Source organism: Vicugna pacos, chromosome 23 (genome assembly GCF_048564905.1).
Source record: "Vicugna pacos chromosome 23, VicPac4, whole genome shotgun sequence".
NCBI lineage: Eukaryota > Metazoa > Chordata > Mammalia > Artiodactyla > Camelidae > Vicugna > Vicugna pacos.
The window spans coordinates 23,543,062-23,565,334 of NC_133009.1; the positions used below are offsets into that span (position 1 = coordinate 23,543,062).

At 45.3% G+C, this 22,273-nt stretch overlaps 1 protein-coding gene across 4 annotated transcripts in view; it reads left to right on the forward strand.

The window, feature by feature from the left end:
- The window catches only part of SUSD4 (sushi domain containing 4), a 107,333-nt gene that overhangs the window by 50,264 nt on the left and 34,796 nt on the right, over positions 1-22,273 (forward strand). For all 4 annotated transcript variants that reach the window (XM_072948683.1, XM_072948684.1, XM_072948686.1 and 1 more), the window contains one exon: positions 8,064-8,276. In XM_072948683.1, coding sequence (XP_072804784.1) covers positions 8,064-8,276 — 213 coding nt within the window. The remainder of the gene's footprint in view (positions 1-8,063; positions 8,277-22,273) is intronic.

The window sequence follows — 22,273 nt, forward strand, 5'->3', positions numbered from 1 at the left end:
TGGCACATCAGTGTTACCAGGCCACCAATAGCCAGGACCATTGTGTTTTAAAATATTGGCATTAGAGAACTGATTTATTTGCTGAATAGGTTTTGCCTAATATGATTTCTTTACTATTGCCTCTCCCACCCTCTTCTTTTTATTGTGGATGCCTTGTTACCGACACAACATCAGCTCACATGGAATAAGACAGGCCATCAATACACGTGTTCATTAACAAAAATAAGTTAAAGTAGTTCTAAGAGCAAGAGATTTTTGAGGTGGTGGGGAAGGTCAAGGTGAGGTGTGTGTTTGCAGTAAGGAGGTGGTCAAAGGGGCCCCGCGTCACAGGTCCTCAGGACCTTCCCAATGCATTTTAGTTTGTGCTTGTAATGCAGCAAGCTCAGTGATGAAATTTTCAGAATCTTTAAAAATTGGAAAGGCTTCTTGAAGATTCTCCTCTAATGAGACAGAAGGTTCTCTTCTTGGTATAAAGGCTGATTGAAGCATAGTGACATTGTACTAGTTTGGTGTTTTAAAAAGAAACTTTGTTGGCGTGGCTGATGGTGGGAAAAAGACAGATTTCAGCCCAAGGATGCTGGAATTGGAATGCTCACATCCAGTGGGGAAAGCCCTTCGTGGTCAAGAGGGACTTTCTCAAGCTTACCGCATCCTTCTCCCTTTATCCTTTCGCCGTTGAAAGCAATATGCACTCCACTCTCTAGGACTAATTCAATTTCATGAAACTGATATCTGAGGTTAGGTTGTGATCTCCTCAAGAGCATCTTTCATCACCAGAAATGTTCTACATTGGTCCCGAAATGGTCAATGGATGTCCGATGGCTGACTGCCTGGATTCTTGGCTATTTGAGGGGACAAAAAAAGGCTCCCCAGCCCATTCATGTTGTGACTGTGCACTGGGAGGTATCAGCGTTGGGGGATCCATGAGGAATGTTTCCTATCAAATCATTAAACATTTCCCCATTGCTGCTGGCTCAGTCCTGTTTTAGCAGATATGGGACTCAAAAACACGAATATTCTTTCCCTCAAAGAGTTTATGATGTTGTGAAGATTTGAGTCATTCACAAGCATGAAATATGACAGGAAAAGGCTAAGTGGGGACAAGATCGTAAGTGGCAGGAGCACTGGGCTGTGAGTCAGAGGCCCAAGCTTTAGTTCCAGCTCTGTGATTAGCCATCAGAGTGACTGGATGCACGCCTGGCGTCTGCAGGCCTTGGCGTCCTCCTCTGGGAGACCAAGAGACCTCTAAGGTGATTGCAGTGCCAACTGTGTGAGACTGACAGTGAGTGCTGTGGGGAGAGGTGGGGGGTGAGGCCTAGGGGTTGCTTTTGATTCTAGTTAAACTTTCCAGACATGTCTGTTTAAACTTTAGCAGGGATGCCCTTTTCCCAGTAGCCCCAGCACCTTCTCACTAAGTAAATGCATAAAAAAATCAATTTTTGCATCTATATCCTGTTTCTTCCCCCAAAGACTCATATAGCAGTTTACAGAGAAATGGAAACCCAGCCCTAGTTCTAAATTGATTTGGCTACATTTGACACACCCTTCCTTTCTAGGATATGACTTTTCAGTTATAATAAGCCCAAAAGATTGCTTTTCACACCTCTTTCATTTTTATGATTCTTTTCAAAGACTTCTCATGTTGCCCACAGTAGAACTGTCTGGTAGGTTTCAGCAGACTCAGAAGTAACCAAGCCAGAAGTGTCAAAACCTCATAATGAGACTGAGGGTTGATGCATTTCTTTGTGTGTGAAGACGAGGACACTCTTAACCCCACTGAGAATGAGTCCAAATTACAGTTCCACCCTTGACTTGTTCCTGGGGTCACAAACAGCACCAGCAAAAGCGATGCTAGGACTTAGAATATGACACAGGCTGAGAAAGCACCAGAGGGGACCTCAGGCTAGGACTCTGCGCCAGGCTGTTGAGATCCCAGGGCCCAGGTGCTACCCCCTACTCCCTCCACCCCCTCAACAGGCTGCTCACCTGAACTCGGGGGTCCAGAGAGAAACAGCATCCTCTGGAGTGTGGGGGCAGTCAACATTCACATCACTCACATTTAAAACTGCCTGTATACCTTTAGGAAGACTAATTAGTCTGGGTTCTCCAGAGAACACAGAACCCATAGGAGATACATCACGTGCACCCACAATAAGGATGGAGGCTGAGAAGTCCAAGGTCTGCAGTTGGCAGCCTGGGGACCCAGGAGAGCCACAGATGTACTTCTAGTCTGAGTCCAAAGCCCTGAGAACCAGGAAAGCTGATGGTGTAAATTCCAGCCTCAGTCTGAGTCTGAAGGCAGGAGAAGATTGCTGTGCCAGCTTGAAGACAATCAGGAGAGAGCAAGAATTCGCTCGACTCTCCCAGTTATATTCAGGCCATCAACAGATTAGGTGACGCTCACCCATACAAGGGAGGGCAATCTGCTTTACTCAGTCTACCCACTCAGATGTTAATCTTATCCAGAAACATCCTTCCAGACACTCCCAGAGTAAATGTTTTGGCTGAATATCTGGGCATCCCATGGCCTAGTCAAGTGGACACTTAAAAATGAACCAGCATAGAGACTGTCTCTCATATATGTGTTGCACGCTGAATTGAACTGAGGAAGAACTGCTGGGTGGTGGTGCTTCTGAGGACCTATTCAAATGTTCTCTTTTCCTCCCTCTTTGCCCCCACCCCTGCCCCCCACAGATAAACATATTAGAAATCATTCTGTGAACTCTTTCTCCATGATATGGCAACTCAGCGCAAAAGCATACGCAGAATGTGAAGACTAGGAGGAAAATTGATTGGGACCTCAGGAGTATGGTTCCTAGGATAAGATTATTCGAGCGGGCTCACAGGCATTATTTCCCACTCCTCTTCCTGACACCTAAAGCAGCCGCCCCCTTGATGGATGTATCATCTGATGGGGCTGATCATTGATAGTATAGAGAGACATTAAGAGAACAGCTCCACAGAAAAATGACCCCAGCTGGGAACTGATCCGCTAGGGGGTCATTTGAAAAGTGGAGTCTGAAGCAGTGGCAAGCCCTAGAAAATTATTATCTCACTCAATGGGATTAGTTGTCCAAAATGAAGAATATTTTCTTCTTATACCATCCCATCTTCTGATTGCTCTCTTTTTACTGCATGTTCTTATTTCCCTCGCCGGTGCCAAGAGCTGGCTCCCACGGCCATAGCGTCCTGATCATCAGCACTGTCCCAGGCACAGAAACAGAGCCAGAGGCTGGCTGTTTTACGGGAAAGCAGAGAAAGCGGATGGGAATGCTCTTCTGAAAAGGAGGGAGTACGGAAAGAAAGAGTACAGAATTGGATTCACTAGGAAGTTCTGCTGCTCTCCCATCATAATTTCCTTGACGCTCTCATCATTTACTTATTTATTACAGCAGGAGTCATTTTTCTGGTGGATTCAGGGCAGCATTTTCAGCTCTCTCTTGAATGCTCTGTCCTTCTCTGAGAGAGAACAGCTCTGTGGCTCGGGGCAGGGAGGTGTGACAAGCTGAGGGATCAGTGCCTGGGACTGATCAACTTGGCTCATTTGTTAGCAGGCGGTGACTGGCTAAGAAATGTGTGTGTGGTGGGTGGGAGAGGCACAGGTATCTTAGCTGAATCATTAGCATAAACCTATCTTGGACCCTACAGTGGAGAGGGAGGAGGAGGGCTGAGGTGTTTGAGGATGTGGATTGGAAGAAGGTTGTAAACTTCTAAAGAATGCAGTCTGCTTGGGCTGGCAGAAAAGAGGAAGGTGAGAGGGTATTAGAAGACTGTGTGTGCTGGGGAAGAGCATTCACACCTCCCTTGTCTGTGGAATACATAAGCTTCCGGGACTATCAAAATGATGGGTGTTACTGTTCGGTGGGATGGGGTAGGGGCATTTGCCTGATGAGTCCAGCAGAGTATGTGGCTTCATCCATCCGTCATCCATCCATCCAACAATCCTTCATTGGCAGCACTTGTGGAATGCCCACACTCACTATGCACCATCCTAAGTGCCGGAGCTGAAGAATTAGACGTGGTCACTCGCTCTGGGAGTTCACAGACCAGTGAGAGAGACAACTAAGTAGACCAGCATCGACAGGGTTGGGGGCACGCTAAGAGAGGTCAGCCCAGGGTGCCTAGATGCGAAGAGAAGCTTCCGGTTCTGACTCTGAAGGGGGAAGGAAGGCTTCCAGGGGGAGGTGCTGTTTAAGCTGAGTCCTGTAGGATGAGCACATTATGAGGCACATCCTTCCCTCAGTGGAGGTTCCAGCATAACTCCCCATCCTGCCTCAGTGGGGGGCAGGTCCCTCCTCCAGGGTTCGGGTCCCCTCCCTGCCCCATCCAGACCTGGGAAATTTATCTCCCTCCTGCCTCTCCTTTGCTCCCACCCTATCTGCAACCTTTCTTTCTCCCTGCTGTGTAGAGACATATTCAAATCTCTTTCATCTTAAAATTTTATTGCGACAGCAATAAACCTCTCCCTTGACCCTAATCCAGGGATAACTACCACCCTATGTTCTTCTGTTCACATTAAGCGTCTGGAAAGAGAAACCCATACTTACTGTCACCCACCCACTTCAGACATCAGCTGGCAGGCTTCCTCCCCCAGAGACAGTTTCTTCCTGTCCCTGAAGCTGCCTGAGCAGTGGCCCCAGTGCTCTTCGTCTTCAGCCAATGGATGCTTCTCAGACCTTTGCTTAGCTGACCCGTGGGTGGCATCAGACACCACCGCCCATTCCTTCTTTCCTGAAACGCTTTCCCTTGCTTCTGTGACCCAGTCAGGCTTCCTTCTCCATGGCCGTGTATCCCCAGTGTCCTTTGTGGGTGCCTCGGCTGCTGCTCCCCTCATTCTGTGCTTGTACCCACCTGTGCCTGCAGCAGCCACCATGTGCAGACGCCCAGCTCAGGGCACTACAGAGCTTCGGACTCACCCTCTAGCTGATCACCAGCCGTCTCTGCCTGGGTGTCCGCCAAGAACTCAGACTCATGGCCCCTCACCTGACACATCATTGTTCTCTCCACCTTGTCCCGTAGTCTGAGTGCACGGCCCCACCATCTACTCCGTCATCAGCATCAGAACCCAGGAATTATCCTAGATGCCCGTCTTTTAATTCATCCCCTTAAACCCCTCCTCCATATGTTGTTATTATTATTATTATTATTAAGGTATAGTAGTTGATTTACAATGTTGTGTTAGTTTCTGGTGTTCAGCATAGTGATTCAGCTATATATATATATATATATTCTTTTTCATTATAGGTTATTATGAGCTATTGGATATAGTTACATGTGCTATACAATAGGACTTTATTGTTTATCTATTTTATATATAGTAGCTTGTATCTGCCAATCCCAAGCTCCTAATTTATTTGCACCCCCTGCTTTCCCCTTTGGTAACCATAAGTTTGTTTTCTATGTCTGTGAGTCTGTTTCTGTTTTGTAAATAAGTTCACTGGTTTCCTTCCTATCTCTCGTGGCCCTCTCTGTTCCATTGCCTCCACCTTGGTTCCGACTCCTCATTTCCCACCCGGTTATGGCATGAGCCTTGAAATCCCACAGTGCTCAGGTGCTGGTCTGGGCAGGTGCGAGACTGGCTGCCTAAGTCACTGGGAGAGCTTTCTAAAACCCAAGGCTTCTTGGCCCCACCTCAGCCAGAGAGCCCGGATCAGTGGTCTGTTCTTCTACAAAGCTGCCCCCATGTTCCTGAAGTGCAGCTGGTGGCCTGGGAGGCACTTCTGATGAGCTTCCTGCCCCTGCTTGGTCTGTACCAGTCAGTCCTCCGCTTGGGTACAAGAAAGATCGTTCACAAATGCAGATCAGATCTCAATCCTGTCTTTGTTCAGAGCTCTCAGAACTTGCCACCACCCCCACCCCTCTCCTCCTCCTCAAGCCCAGCCCCTCAGCTCACATGTAAAACCATCAAGGTCTGTGGCTATCTCTCGCCCTCCCTCCAGCCCCCAGGGCTCCACGTATGGCAGTTACCCTGCCCCCAGCCCGGCAGGCCCACCTTTTTCCTAAAATGTGCTCAGCTGCTTCCCACCTCCATCCATGCCTCTCCACCTCGCCCCACGATGCCCTCTCTCCCTCTGGCTGGCTGGTGAGGATTCAGCCCGAGGTCTTCCAGAAGCCCATCCCTCCTCTGTGGCAGTACTCGACTTACCCTTCTGTGGCCACCCACTGTCAGATAACGTGTGCCCTGCCCGAGGCTGTCAGAGCAGAGACAGGCTCTGTTAGACTTACAGCATGAGTGTGAGAATGACTTTCACCCACAGACTGCCAGAAAATGCCCAGACCGCTCAGGTTTCTGTGTGTTTATGCTCCTAGGCTTTCTAGGCAGGGATAGAATCACTAATTCCATTGCTGCTAGTTGTCACCTCAGTGCCATAATGGATATACCTTTAAAGGACCCACCCTGAGACAGCCAGACTCAGAAGGAAATCGTTGACCTTCATCACTCAGGATGCACTTGACAATCTACAATTCTTTCTTTTGAAATAAGAACATGAAGCCATCACTTAATGCCTTGACAGTACTTTATTGCCCTCCTCCCCAGACGGGTGGTGACACCCTTCTGCAGGGCTGGAACACAGCCTGCGCTGTCAGGGTGCTCAGTATGAACAGCATGGCAGAGCTGCAGCTTCATGTGAGGGTGGCTGGGAGGGCTGGATGGTGTCTCCTTTGTCAAAGCATCTTCTGTTTGATAAGTGTCAGACCCTCTCCCAAAGAAGGAGATGTCATCGAGCCAGATGTGGATGCTGTCCACTTCCCTGCCTCCCTGCTTGGCTTTTTACTCAGCCCACAGCCTCATGACCTCTACAGAGAGAGCATGTTGCTACTTCCAGACATCCTGTGACTGAGGTGCGTCCTGTGCCATGTGGCTTTCAGCACAGCGGTGCTGGAAGAAGGTCCAGGGTCACTAGGCCAGCTGGGGAGGGCAGCGAGTGAGTCCTCCATGGGCACGTTGGAAGTTGGGGTAGGGGCATCACCTACCAGCTGACGACGTTTTGCAAGCCCAGTATGTTAGAGAAGATCAGATATCTTAAGAGTTCAATATCTGGGCATCACCTGGAAACCAGGTAAATCCTCCAAGAGCCCCAATTAAGCCCAGCTTACTCCCTTAAGCTGCTGTCCTGTGACCTCCCGGTACCCGCCGCCCAGTTCCATGACTCCACACTGGCCTCCTCACTTAGCCAGACTTTCTGAGGTCACCCCAGGATGAACCCCCCACTCCCTTTTCCAATTCTGTTTATTCACTCATCAAACATTTATGGGGCTCTTTCTATGCAGGACCGTGATAGATTCCATGGGATACAAAAGTGAAAAATTCTCAGAACCTGTCCTTGAGGGGCTCATAGGCCACGATGAGAGGTGGTCATTCTCCAAATAGTTCAGTACAGGGCTGTGTTTGCGCTACAGTGATGGAACAAAAAGGGGATAGATTGGGGAGAGTGGGGTTAAGGAAGGGCTCCCGGAGGAGAAGAAACTTGAACCAGACCTGGCAGATGCCGCGACAGGGTGATGGTGAAGATGGCGTTAGGAAAATTCCCCGCACGCCTCTTCCACACACCCTGTGTAGCCCTCACGACCGCTCGCTGGTCCCCAAACCCAGCCCCCTGTCTCCCAGCCCAGCCATGTTACTTGCCGTTCCCCTGTGCCTCCCTCCAAGTCTGGTTCTGCCCCTGAAATCAGACCCATCCTTCAAGGCTGGGCTTGGAGTCCATCTGCCCCTTTCCCGACCACTTCTGTCTCTTCAGCCCCCTTGAGCATTTTGTATCTTGGTAGTGACATGTACCATTATTTATTCCTTTTGTTGCTTACTTTTCCTCATCTCCCCTCTCCTAGGACCTCCTTGAGGAACAAATTTGGCTGTGGAACTGAAATCACGAATGAGCCCTTATCTAAGCAAAGAGCAAAAAGCAGGGTGAAATGTGCACACGAATGTTTATCTTCTTGGCTTTTTTGTTGGTGTAGTTGGGCGGTCCAACGGGAAGAACACAGCACATGCCATTTAACTTGGAAGACCCTCGGCATCTGAGAAATATACTCAGAGGCACCGTGTCTCCTCTCTGTCCATGTAGGGTTCGATGACCTTCAGGTGTGCGCGGACCCAGGCGTCCCCGAGAATGGCTTCAGGACGCCCAACGGCGGGGTTTTCTTTGAGAGCTCTGTCACCCGATTTCACTGCCAAGACGGATTCAAGCTGAAGGGCTCTACAAAGAGACTGTGTATGAAACATCTGAACGGAACCCTAGGCTGGGTCCCGAGTGATAAACCCGTCTGTGTGCAGGAAGGTAAAGTACTCCCCGTTCCTCCCCCCCCCCCCCCGACCGCGGAGGCCGCTCACGTGGTCAGCTTGTCCGGCCGCCGCTGCAGGGCCCCGAGGCTGTGTGTCCGAGGGGCCGGTACCCGGGGCTGCTCTGCCTCCGGGCGAGCCCTGCAGGCTGATGGAAGAGCGTGCGTGCGTAATGACGGCCGGGGCGGGGGATACGTGCGTCTCAGCATCGGCAGTAATCGTCTTCCCTCTCTATCTCAATTTCAATCCAATTTATCGCCATTTTTGTCAATGCGAGAGAGCAACTCGGATGACATTAGGGCTATTTATTATCGGGCTGCCAACCCAGCACTCATTTCTGCGTTACTCAATAAAAAACGCAGTAAATATATTGGGCAAAAACTGTATATAATGATGCCGAAGATGCATGTTACTCAGAGGATTAAATCAATTACTACTTATCTTTCTGTGTTAGACATGATTCATTTAAGGAAAGAAAAAACTGTGGCAAGGAATGATAGATGGACAAGGTAGAGGTTTACTTCCAGCAGTTATCCCTGAATTTATTGGTTGTGATGAGATATTCATTTACTTCTAGCAATTATCCCTTAGTCTGTTGGTTGAAACAACTTAATATAAATATAAATGTATATATATATATATATTTTTTTTTTTTGCTTGTCTATCTTTATGGAGTACTTTTAGAGTTTATAAGAATACACTAAGTTTAACTAATTGGAATGCCAAATTATTGATTATGTATCTGATGATCGGCAAAGCTGAAGTAGGAATAGGCATGAATCAAGAATTAATTCTAACCTTAAATATCCACGAGGCACAGAACTTACATGTCATCAAGTTCATTACAAGTGAGTTTCACTTTCTCTTAACATCATTATTGATTTTATTTGGGGATGGAGCTTTTATAATAATGCTTTGTAAACTGTTATTCTGATTTAGTGTATATCTTCTTTATGAAACTTTCAAATAATTTAATTTGATAAACATTTTTCAACCATCTATTATGCCCCTCCTTATGGAAAGTATAAAGGATGGGTAAGATGCTGTTTTACTCTTAAAGTACTTGCTATCTTTCTTTGCTTTTGTTCTCAAGGTATTTTTTTTTTCAAAAGCAAAAATTAATATAAAGAGTGAAGGTTTTTAAAAGTAAATTAATTTTTTCCTCTTACACGCAGTCCATGCAAGCTGTGATTTCTGTAACATTCTGTTAATTAAAAGTTTATTTAGTTTGTGTGTAAAGACTTCCCTGCTAAAACCTATGGTCTAATATACCCAGTGCTTAAGACCCAGACAAGCTCAAAAACATAAGAGAACAAAGAAAACCAATAAGCTTCTTGAATATTGCCCAGAGATGAAGGCGCTCTGTTACTTGGTCATCCTGGAGAAAAAAAAAAAAAGTTTATCCCTTTTTAGATGAGCTTCTTTGCAACTTTGTACACTACTCTATAATACACAGCCATTCCAAGATAGGGAGTGAAAAATCATGTTAGAGTAGAGGGTTCTATTTTACAGGTCTGTGTGCATAATTCTCAACACTTAACCCCAAGTGTGCGGGGTGTTGCTGTGTACATGGGGAGGGCAGTGGAGAGCCAGCTCTTTTATTAAGCAACCTAGAATAAGACCAAGTGCTTCCAAAGGACGGGTCCAGGACCCCTCATTTCCAGTCACAACGTTGCGCTCTAATAACCGTTTTAGAAAGTTTGGAAGAGTGGTTATTGCCTTTCTAAGTGTAATAGTGTAATCATTTTTAATACTAATAGTGATTTTGTTGGTCTTTGAAAGACCTGTATAAAGAGATACTTTTGTTTGCCCTCATGGTAGAGAAAATCATCATTGTTAATGTCCTAAGTCTTCTGTATGTGACTTACAGGGGCAAGGAGCACCTAGAAGTCTGTTCCGTGGATGTCATGTAGCAGGCAAGAAGCTAACTTTTTTTTCCCTATTCTGTAAATGGCCTTTACTCCCTGATTAGTATTTATGCTAGTAAGGGCTGCTGAATTCATTTGTTTCCCTTGTCAGGTAATTCTTGGAGGGCTAATGGATTTTTCGTGTGGCAGTAATAGTAGTAACAATAATAAATGATCATATTTTTATAGGTCATTAGAGTTTAAAAGTGCATTCAGATTCACTGTCTCATTTAACACGAGCAACCGCCCTACCAGACAAATCTTCTTGTCCTCATTTCCTGATTTGGAAACAGGCTCAGAGAAGTTCACTTGCTTTGTCAAAGTCACACAGCTGATGAATAAGTAGCAGATCTGTGGCTAGTTCTAAGCCAGCATTGTTTCCTCTACAAGGTTATGTCTAACTTTCTTCTTGGCATCACAAAAGCCCTACTGTAATCAGTTTCATAATAACACATTGTTATAGCAAATGGCATCATCACCATTGAGAGTTGAAAGCCCTCATTCTAATTTAGTTTTTGTTGGCTCAATAGAGAAACTGAGTCTCAGAGAAGTTGAACCTCCCAGACTTAAATGGCAGGTCTTGTCACTGTTCCCTGGACTCCTTCCAATCTTCCCCGCTGTCAGCCAGTTCTGCTTGAGATGCAGTTTTAAAAAAAATTAGTTCATATGCATTAAAATGCTTTATAGCAGTAAAGTGCTTTATAGAAGCAAGGTGGTATTAAGGCAAATATTTTCTTGTGCATTCACACAGATTCCCTTCCTTTTATTCTCCACGTCCCCTGGGCACAGGTACCAGCCTCCACTAAGCACCGCTGGTTAGAGAATGAACTGGCTGAGCAGGAAATCTCCCTCCCTACTTGGCTGGTCAGTTCCTTCTGACCTGGGGTGGAGCAGGAGGCCCAAGTAGGAGACAAAAGGACTGTTTAAAGCACACAGTAATGTACCCCCAAAGCACTGCCCCTGAAAGGAGAGCCCCCTCCTTGGGGTGGCTTTCCTCACTCTGAGAAGGACCAGGGGGAAGGACCAGCATAAGCCTTGCAGGATGGTCTGGTTCAACCTGCAGCCCCAGAGGTCAAGGTGGAACCCATGAGCTTTGCCTGACCACCCACAGAGCAACCTCATGCGGCCTCTCAGTGCTTCTGTGCAGAAGGTCCCTCCATCTAAGGCAGAGATGTGGGTACAGATGACACCTAGCCATGGGGCATGTGATGACCAGCTCCCTACACTAGATGCTTACCATGTATTACCTGCAAGTCTAAATAGGAAGTTCTTATGCGGGAGGTGGGCAAGAGAGGGTCCAGCACGCGGGCAGCTCTTCCCTGTGGCTGCTTCCAGTCCTGTCTTCTTTCTGCACTTGGCGGTGGGGTTGGTGGAGCCCACCTGCCTCTGTTTTCACCTGAGGCCCCCTTTGGACAGGCGACCTGGTTCAGATTTGCATACCTCAGGTGGGCCTTTGCCAGCAAACACTCACACTGAGCTCCTCCAGGGGCTGATTTTTTTCTGGCCTCCTTTTTACTTCCTTTCCTGACATTTGAGTTCCAAATGCAGGGACTCCAGCCATTTAAAATCACATACACAAGGAAAGCACGTGGCATCCTTTCCTTCCATACTTCTGATTGACTTGGTACGTGTTTTATCATGGCTTTGCCCACAATTAAGAATGGCGTCCGAGCAGCTGGGAATGAGTTTTCCAGAGAGCACTGTGAATTGAGTTGCACGTCCCAAGTTCTGCACTCAGGTTGCTGATAGAGATGGGTGGGGATTCGGAGAGGCAGCGGTTGAAGGAGAAAGATCCCTAGACATCAATCCAGAGCCTGCCCCACACGCATCACTATCAGCAGAGTCTCCCTTGGTGTTGGGAACCCTGCCTGTCCCCCAACAACATACCTGGTCCTGGTCTGCACATTGCCTCGGTTTTCCCTTCTCAGCAAGGCTGTAGTGTTTTAAGGAGACATCCATTATATGTATGGTACCTATGCTTTATATGTATTAGCTTTTAAAAAAAATTTAAAGTAATTTTTAATGGAAGTATAGTTGGTTTACAATGTTGTATTCGTTTCCAGTGTGCAGCATAGTGACTCAGTTATACATATATATTCTTTTTCAGATTCTTTTGCATTATAAGTAATTACAAGTTATTGAATATAGTTCCCTGTGCTATATAGTAGGATCTTGTTTATCTATTCTGTATAAAATAGTTTGTATCTGCTAATTCCAGAGTCCCAATTTATCCCTTCCCCCTTCCTTCTTTGGTAATGGTATGTTTGTTTTCTATTCTGTGTCTGTGAGTCTCTTTGTAAATAAGTTCATTTGTGTCAATTTTTTTAGATTTCACATATAAGCAATATCATATATTTGTCTTTCTCTGTCTGACTTACTTCACTTAGTATGATAATCTCTAGGTCCACCCATGTTGCTGCAAACGGCATTATTTTATTCCTTTTCATGGCTGAGTAGTAGTCCATTGTGTATACTACATCTTCCTTATTCATTCATCTGTTGATGAACATTTAGGTTGCTTCCATGTCTTGGCTATTGTAAATAATGCTGCTATGAACATTGGGGTGCATGTATCTTTTCAAATTAGAGTTTTCTCTGGATTAATGCCCAGGAGTAGGATTGCTGGATCATATGGTAACTCTATTTTTAGTTACTTAAGGAACCTCCATACTGTTTTCCATAGTGGCTGTACCAAATTACATTCCCACCAACAGTGTAGGAGGGTTCCATCTTTTCCACACCCTCTCCAGCAATTATCATTTGTGGACTTTCTAATGATGGCCATTCTGACCAGTGTGTGGTGACACCTCATTGCAGTTTTGATTTGCATTTCTCTGATAAATAGTGACATTGAGCTTCTTTTCCTGTGCCTATTGGCCATCTGTGTGTCTTCACTGGAGAAATGTCTGTTTAGATCCTCTGCCCATTTTTGGATTGGGTTGTTTGTTATTTGTTATTGAATTGTATGAGCTGTTTGTATATTCTGGAAGTTAAGCCCTTGTGAGTCACATCATTTGCAAATATTTTCTCCCAGTCTGTTGGTTGTCTTTTTGTTTTGTCAGTGGTCTCCTTTGCTGTGCAAAAGCTTGTAAGTTTAATTAGGTCCCATTTGTGTATTTTTGCTTTTGTTTCTATTGCCTGGGTAGACTGCCCTAGGAGAACATAGCTATGATTTATATCAGAGAATGTTTTGCCTGTGTTCTCTTCTAGGAGGCTTATGGTGTCCTGTCTTATGTTAGCTTCTTCACCACAGCAACCTTGAAAAGTAGGCTCTACTACCTTACTTTACAGACAGGAAAGTGGCGGCTCAGAGAGGCTGAATTTCCCACGGGCCATAGGTAGCACTGCATCCCAGAGGCAGAGTTGGGATCCAGATCCAGGTGTGTGCTTTCTAGGATACTCATGTCACCTGACCAAAGCTGATTTTTCCCTGGGGGACGGGGGAGCAAGTGACACATACCACAGTGGGCCCAGACCCGCACCCCATGGGGGAGGCATCTTGCTTAAGCAGGTGAGCCCTGGTTCCCAACATGTGAGCCCAGGACCCCCTGCATCAAGCACCTGTTAAAAATGCATATTCACACCTCCTGCATTAGAACGTTAGGAGGGAGGTCACGGACTCTGCATATTTTTAAAACACTCCTGACTGATTCTCACACACAGAAGAGTTTGAGACCCACTCATGCAGAGATGTGGTCTGATACTGCTTTACATTGGAGAAGGGGATACAGTTTTCTCTAGTGTGAAACAGAGGGCTTGGGAGATCATTAATTTTTTTAAGGTGATACTGGGGATTGAACCCAGGACCTCAAGCATGCTAATCGCATGCTAATCACATGCTCTACCACTGTGCTATTCTCCTAACACCCATTAACTCTTAGAATCATAGAATGTGAGTACTGTTATTTTACAAACAAAGAAGCTAAAACCTGTAGAATTTAAGTGACCTACACAAGTCACATGGCAAATAAAGCAGGATTAGGACTCACCTCCCAACTCCTAGTTCAGTGCACTTTCTACCATGCTGGTGGTGGGCAACCCAGACTGCATGTCAGAATCACCTGGGGAACTTTTAGAAATAACAGTGCCTGGAACTTTCTCTAAGAGATTCTATTTTAGTTGTTCTGGGCAGTGGGAGCTTAAACGTGGTATTGCTAAAAGCTGCCAGGGGATTTCAGTTGCTCCGCCCCCTGCACTTTTTGTCTCAGTCTCCCTCATTGTCTCGTTGTGGCTAAAGGTCACCGAGAGCACAGGAGAGCTTTCCCTGTCCCTGCCCTAACTTCCTCTGCCTCCAGGTTGAACCCCTTCTCTGCCCTAGTTCCTTGCAGAGTGCAACAGGGGAAAAAATTATTCTTTTGGCAAGCATTATTTTTAAGTACTTGCTAAAATATTTTGACTCCCATAAACACCGCCAGGATTGCTGAAAGAGATGAGTAATTTGATGTTAAAAGATGGTTCTTAGGGTTTCCTAGAGGAAAAGTGCAATGTGCGTTTAAGTATTATTACTGTATTATAAATTTTTAATTGAAAAATTCAACTTGACTCATGAGCTAAAGCTGGCGGTAAAGATGGCAGGTGACTCCTTCATTCAGTGAGACTGTGGGGTGCAGGCGTGTTTCAAAGGCAGGCTAGTTGTGCTTCATTTTTACAGTTACTCTTATGTTAAGGTGAGTTGTCTCCCAGCTCCAGAAAACTCAACAAACAGATGGATCCTTTAAACATGTTTTATTTAGGATCCTTTCTTTCTCATGTGCATTTTCTGTCATCTAAAATTTCTTTCTTGTTGCCTTAGACATGGGTTATCAGAAACAGCAGGCTGTGCCCACAAGGGCAAGTATTTGCATGTTTTCCTCTACGATACCCTCTTCTTATTTTCCAACTTGTAAGCCGGGAAGGAGCAGGGGCTCCCTTTCCCTGTCTCCAGGACCACTGTCATTTCTTATTTATGCTTCTTGTAACAGAAGTCACTGCTTCTCTACTCTCCCTCCCTTGTGGCTTCAGCATGAGTTTGGGTTTTTGTTCTGAAAAAGATTTCTTTAACTTAAATGTGGTCAGGACTTGAAAGGGGAAAAAAAGATCCAGAGGAAATAAGGTCGGGTCAAATGGGGGCAGATGCAGCACAGATAAATGACAGAGATGATCAGTTATCATTGTTACAAGATGACAGCTGGACCGCCCCAGACAAGGTTCACAAGCCTGAGCCCTCTGTAAGTGCAGAGGGAAAATCCAAATTGTAGCAGCCTTTACCGGCTGTCCCCCGTCATCTCCTGTGTCAGGTGAATGCTGAGGTTCCCCCTTCCAGTACCAGGGCCTTGGAGGTAGGGAGTTACTGTAAGTCACAGAATTATTAGGCGAATGTAGACATCTGCACACATACAGATCCTTGTCAGATCGTGTATAAAGGTCACAAAATGATTGTTAGCAACCTTGAACACCAAGCTGATCGTGGAGATTCCCCAGAAAGCAGTTTTTCACAAGCTGGCAACTGAAACTACCCAGAATTAGGTTGGCTGCTTATGAAAAATGCAGGGCTACCCCCACGGGTGTCCTTCCAAACTCACGGCAGGTGAAATTAATTTTCTCTGATGCCAGTCTTGAGCAGTTTGGAGTTGACCGTGGCTCCCCAGCCTGCGTCTTGAGAGTCCTGTTATAATGCAGATCTCCTCAGGACCCCACACTGGGCCTGCAGAGCCAGAGGCCTCGGGTACAGAACTGCCTCCCAGCTACTCAGCTCAGATAAGATTCTGTTCTTGACTACATTTGTCTGACAGCTGCTAAGGGATGGGCTGGGGCTTGTTAAATCTGAGCCAGCTTCTGCATTTGGACCACTGTCTTTAACCTAGTCAGTCACCTTGCATATCCATCAAGCAGTGGTTCTCAACTTCATGGGAACTGCCTGAAGGGCATGTTAAGATGCTCATTTCAAGGCCTACTTTTAGAGATTTCTATGCACTGGGAATCTGAATTAAGCAGGCACCTCCAGGAGACTCTCATGCTGGCAGGCATCAGAGCACGCTTTGCGATACTTGCCATAGGCATTCCACAAGTCGAATAGCAAGATGTACGGTAGAACCTCTGTAAGTCATCAGCCCATGAGAATGGCATTTGAACCGCTTTCTTTTATTTTTCCTGTGAGCTCAGCTCTGGCAACCACTTCCTTGTTGAAAGTGAAAGCTACTTTCCAGATGGTGGAAAAAATACCTTAAAGTTTTTTTTTTAATAAAATAGTTAAAACTGTTTATTAAGAGAAAAACAAAAAATCAGGTCGATTTGTCTTCTAGGGCCAAACTCTTTGAACTGAACCCAGTTTCTCCAGCAACTTCTGCATCTACATAAAAGGTCAAATTGCCTTCCAAAAGGTTTCTGAAAAATAATTAAGGTTTTATGTTTTTGGAAATTTACATGCCACCCCAAGCTATTTAGTCATTCATTCCCCCAAATTCTGCTAAGCTCTCTCTACTTGTCAGGCCCAGAAACTCCCAGTTTAGTTGGGAAAGATCACTACTCTTCCAGTGAGTTTTCTTACTCTTCTTTCTGGATTAACTTTGTTGTTGTCTTAACCTTTTAAAATTCCTTAAATACAACATATATATAGAAACATAACACAAAGCCATACAGCCCAATGAATTATCACAAAGCAAATACCCATGACACCACTATCCAGAAGAAAAAAACCTAGTGGGTATAGAAAGCTTGGACAATATTATTAACAAATTTGACCTAACCAACTGCAAGGTATACATTCTTGCTTTTCAGATATTTCTCTCTTTCTAGTACGTGCATTTATGAGTAGAGGGAAATACAGAGCCATGGTTTTATTTGTGAGCACACATTTTAATATGTAGTATTTTCATTGTTATTCACTTCAAAGTATTTTCTATTTTTATTGTTATTTCTTTTTGGACCCATGGATTATTTAGAAAGATATTATTTAATTTCCAAACATATGGGGGTTTACTTAGTCTCCTGACAGTTGGCCCCTGTATCCACAAGTTCCACCAGGATTCCACTGAGGATTCAACCAACCTCAGATCGAAAATACTCACACACACAAAAATATCCTAAAAGTTTCAAAAAGCAAAAGTTGAACTTGCTGCTCACTGACAACTATTTACCTAGCATTTACATTATTATTTGCAACTATTTACATATCATTTACATTGTATTGGGTATTATAAATAATCTAGAGATGATTTGAAGTCTACAGGAGGACATATGTAGGTTATATGCAAATACTTTGCCGTTTTGTATAAGGGACTTGAGCATCTGCTGATTTTGGACCATAGGGTAGGAGGAGGTCTTACTTAGAACGAGTACCCTGTGGATACGGAGGGATGAACTGTACTCATTTTTTTATTTTAATTTCACTGTGGCCAGAAAACATGCTCTATAATTTCAGCCTTTAGAAATGTGTTGACTTTTTTATGGCCCAAGTATGGTCACTTTTTATGAATGTCCTGTGTATACTTACAAGAAATGTATGACAGTCTTAGTCCTTCCGAGTGGACAACTAAGAACCCATGAAGAATTACTACCCAAGTATTAAATATAAAACTACATACTTTAAATAACAAAACAGATACTAATGGCCTTTGTCAACTGCAAATAAATAAAATATACCAACCTATAAGTCAAAGAAAAACACTAAGTACAAGAAACGTGCTTACTTATAATAACTTAACTCTGTCCAACTTTTTCCTGTGTGACTTTTTCTCAGTGGTTTAAGCATGGCCTAATGGTAATTCCACATGAACATTCAGCCAAGAGCCACAAGGTCTTGAGTATCCTGTTCTGATGCTTCTTCGGGTTTTGTAAGAGTCAGTATCTTACAAAGAAGAAAGAAACAGCCTCAGCTAGCCCTGCTCTGCTCCCAAAGCAAAACTACCCACATGGTGGTTCCTCTTTTTTGATGAAGCATCCTCTCTCACCAGCCGTCTCCTTTCTGAACAGCACTGACTCCTGCCTCTGTTTTTCTCTGCCATATGTTGCTTGTTAATGATGACATCATCAGCCTCAGTTGATTCCATTCAGCTTCTTCAGCCTGATCCTGAGTAAACTCTGGAGGTTAGGACAGTGTTCTCTGAGTAGTGCTGCATGGAACAATAGTTCTGTAGAATAGTGGAGGCGTGGGAGGGCCCTGATACAGAACAGTGATGCTGGGGGATGTTAGTAGATAGTAAGTGAAAAAAGGATTCTATGGTACAAAATTTGGGGAACTGCCAAAACCCCCATCACCTCTGAAACCAACTGCAAGTTCAAGAGTCCCCAAGACTATCACTTCTGATTTCAGCTACAAGTTTGGAAGTCCCCAAGGCCCCTCCTCAGGTTCAGTAATTCACTAGAAGGGCTGATGAGACTCCCGATTGTGGTTTATTACAGTGAAAGGATGCAAATTAAAATCAGCCAAGGGGAGAGGCTTGCAGGGTCCAGGAGATGCCAGGCATGAGCTTCCAGTTGTCCTCTCCCAGTGGAGCTGTACACACAGTGCCTGTTCTCCCAGCAACAAGATGTGTCAAAACACACGGAGTACTGACAACCAGAGGAGCTCACCCAAGCTTGCGGGCCAGCGACTTTACTGGGGCTTGGTCACGTGGACATGGTTGGGCACTTGTGTGTCTCCAGTTATTCTAAACGTTGAGCTAGTACTGCATGGACCAGCTTTCCCCAGCCCAAACCACACTGTTAGCATAGACTATCTGGTGTGGCTTAAAAGCTCCAGATGAACAAAGACACTGATCTCAGGTAGGTCATTTCAAAGGTTTAGAGGCTACTTCCCAGGAGCTGAGGGCAAAGGCCGAAACTCCCCTTGGGCAAGGCTCATCTTTTACTGCACGTACCCACATGACACAGAGCAGGTCACTGCCCATGCTAGGAAAGCTCCAGGAGGCGCCCATCACACCAAAATAAAACCAAATCCCCTGCCCTCATCCACAAGGCCCCACGTGATCTGGCCTCTCCATGTCCCTCCCTCTCACTATATTCCAGGCACACTGATCTTCTTTTGTGTGTTTAAGGACATGAGGCTCTTTCCCGGCCTTTTCAGTAGCTGTTCCTTCTGCCTGAAATACTCTTCTCCCCAATCCGCACATGATTGGATTCTTCTTGTCATTAGATCTCAGCTTAGTAAGTGTCATTTCCTCAGAGGCACCTTTCCTGTCTGCCCAAATTAAAGGAGTCCCTGAGCCAGTCCCCATTATATTACCTTGTTATATGCTCATCAGAGCCGCGATCCTTGCCTGTTATCTTCTAGCTCACTTACCTGATAAGTTGCCTTTAGCAGGCTCCTTTCGTGGGAATGCCAGAAGAGTAGGATTCCTGACTTCTCTATTCCTGGCACCTAGGATGTTCTGGGCCTGGAGGAAGTGCTGGGTGACTCAGTGAATGAATGGACCAACCGATGAATAAATAATCAGCTTTACAAATGCTGCCTTAAACAAGATCCAGTAGAATTCTTTACAGCAAGACTTTCAGAGCCTTTAATATGCTAATACAAATTGTGACTCTCTGAGTACCTATCCTATCCATGCTCCTAGGAACCCTTCACTGGGCACTGAGGTTGAAACTTGGCACTTTTAAGGAATCAGATTTGTCTTCACGTATCAACTAACATTTTAAAGGAAGTAAATCTAACATATTCTAAGGAACACATCCTTTAAAACTCCTTTTATTCTTTCCTGCCCCATCCTTTAGGACTCTGCGCTCTGCTAACTGATCTGATCTATTCATTCGTAGGTAGGCATAAATGTGTGGTACCGCCTTAGGGCCTTTAATCCACTCATTTTTTTACTATATGAAATCCTTATTGTTACTAGAAGCAGGATACAGTGGTAACAACAGTGGTAAGCTGGTGAAAGGTGATTCCTGGAATGGAAGCTTTTGATATCTCTCAAGTTTTATCTCCAAAGTGCCCATTTATGCCCTGTATACAGAAGTTTTGACTGTTGACCTGATTCGACGTGACAGAATCAGTTACTGATAGACCTTTCTTCACAGTCCTTGGTAACAGTATTTTGGAAGTGGCTTTTAAAAATTCTTTCTGTTGGCTGGATGCAATTTTGCTATAAAAAATCATGTTATTTCTATTTGAAACTTTAGAATTGATGAGGATCACATGACTATTTGCAGATACTGAAGATCCTGGTTTATTTCTTCCCATAGAGGGAAGGCTACCGATAACTGGTTGGGGCAGGTGCTTATTCCAGATGCCTTCTCTCTACGTCACCCTCCTGTCGTGGGGGGATTAGGTGCCAGACATGGTGGATTAAAACAATTAGAATGGCCCTGGCTGGTATTTCCTCCTGTCAAGGTTTAGTTTAGGCTCTGTTAGAGCTGGTGTGTTTCAGTTTTGTCCTTATGGCTAGGGCATGGTCCCTCCTGGCCTCTCTACCTTGAACTCTAACTTCAGACTCCCCAGTTGACATAGGGAATGGGGATCCTCTCACGCAGTAAATTGGTCCTGCATCACCGCCTGTACTGGCTCTTCTTTGAGCAGAGCACATCATTACTGGGATTTGGGAGGCTGTGGATTTCCTTTGAACTTGTGTCTTGGGCTCTGTACCAGCCCCAACTCCTGCTTATGGAAACGTGAAGTTCTAATTAGAAGTTCAAAGCATTCTACACTGTAGATCCCTATGCAGAGAAACCACCCATGGACACAAGGCTTGGGTGCTTCTGCTCCTGGTCAGCCTGTGTCCATCTGTAACCATGTCCAAGTGGACATTTCCATCCATTGAGTTTACTGCCACTAGCTGGCCACCTCCACAGTATCCTGGTTAATTCTTGAACAAGTTTTAAATCAATCATGAAAATAGCTGTTAAGTCATATAAATCACCACCACAGGATCTACTTACAGCCCAGATTTTACATATGGGTGCCTTGATAAATGTGTTTTTATTTGCTGTGAATAATTTCGGCATAGGGATAATGAAAAAAATGTAATTCACATTTTTCCATTAAGAAGAAGGCAGCAGTGGTGGACGAAGAGCTGTCAATTATCTGTGACTCCAGTCATGATTATTCTGGGATTGATTTGAGGGTTTTTCAGCTATTCTTGTAGGAAAACTATGGGTTAAACATGAACAGCTAGAAAACCTCTTTCCAGAGTCTGAGACTCCAAAGTGAGAGGTAAAATTGAAACCAGAACCTAGTTCTCCAGCCACAACTCTCTGCTGAAATCTAGGGAAGGGATGATGATGGGCTTCCCCGGGGGAAGGCTTAGCTGCCAGAGCTGCCCGCTAGCCCGTTAATCAGCCTCTCACGGGGGCTGTGGGCTGCCAGTGCTCTCGGGCAAAGGCCCCCGTGGCTCTGCTCAGCACCTCTTCTTTGCCAGGTGTGTACAAAGGTCTGGAGGCACGGAGTGAATGTCAGAGGAAGTGGTGACACCGTCCCAGTTTTCAGGCTAACTGTGGTGACGAGGGCTGAGCTAAAGGCGGAGCAGGGCTTGCCAGCGTTTGGCTCCGGATGGACCCACAGGAGACGGTGAATGGCCACCAGCCCTTCACTCCCAGCTGCCAGGGTCCTCCTCTGCCTGGGAGGTCAGAATTCTGTTTTCTGCAGTCTGTTGTCAGATTGCTCCCAGTAAACCCAGCCCCAGACCCACATCAAAGCTCCTGGGATGTGCTCTTTTTAAAGCCACCCAAATTCTCAGCCCCCAGAGCCAGCCACCAGCCAGCCACCTGCGTGAGGGTTCCAGGGCTCAGCACTGGATACTATTCCAGCCTCTTCGAGGCTTTGGGGAGTGGCTGAGAAACCCACTGAGAAATTTCTGGGGGAAGTTTCTATGATCATTAAAGTGCTGTTTTTAAATTTTGCCTTGTTTCAAAAAATTAAGAAGGAACAAACTGGGGATATAACCCATCTGTATGTCAGGGCCTCCCTGACTCTAAAAGCAGTAATAAATAGCTCGTGCTTATAAGCACATATGCATGTAAAATCAGGGATCTGTCCATGTGAGATGGAGAGAGACACAGGGTGACCAAGGTGGCTTAAACCAGATGGGAAATGTTTTGAGGGGGAGGGGACAGGGGAGCAAGATCCCAACTCGACAGCACAGAGTGGCCCATGTGGTAAACTGGACATAGAGTTAGA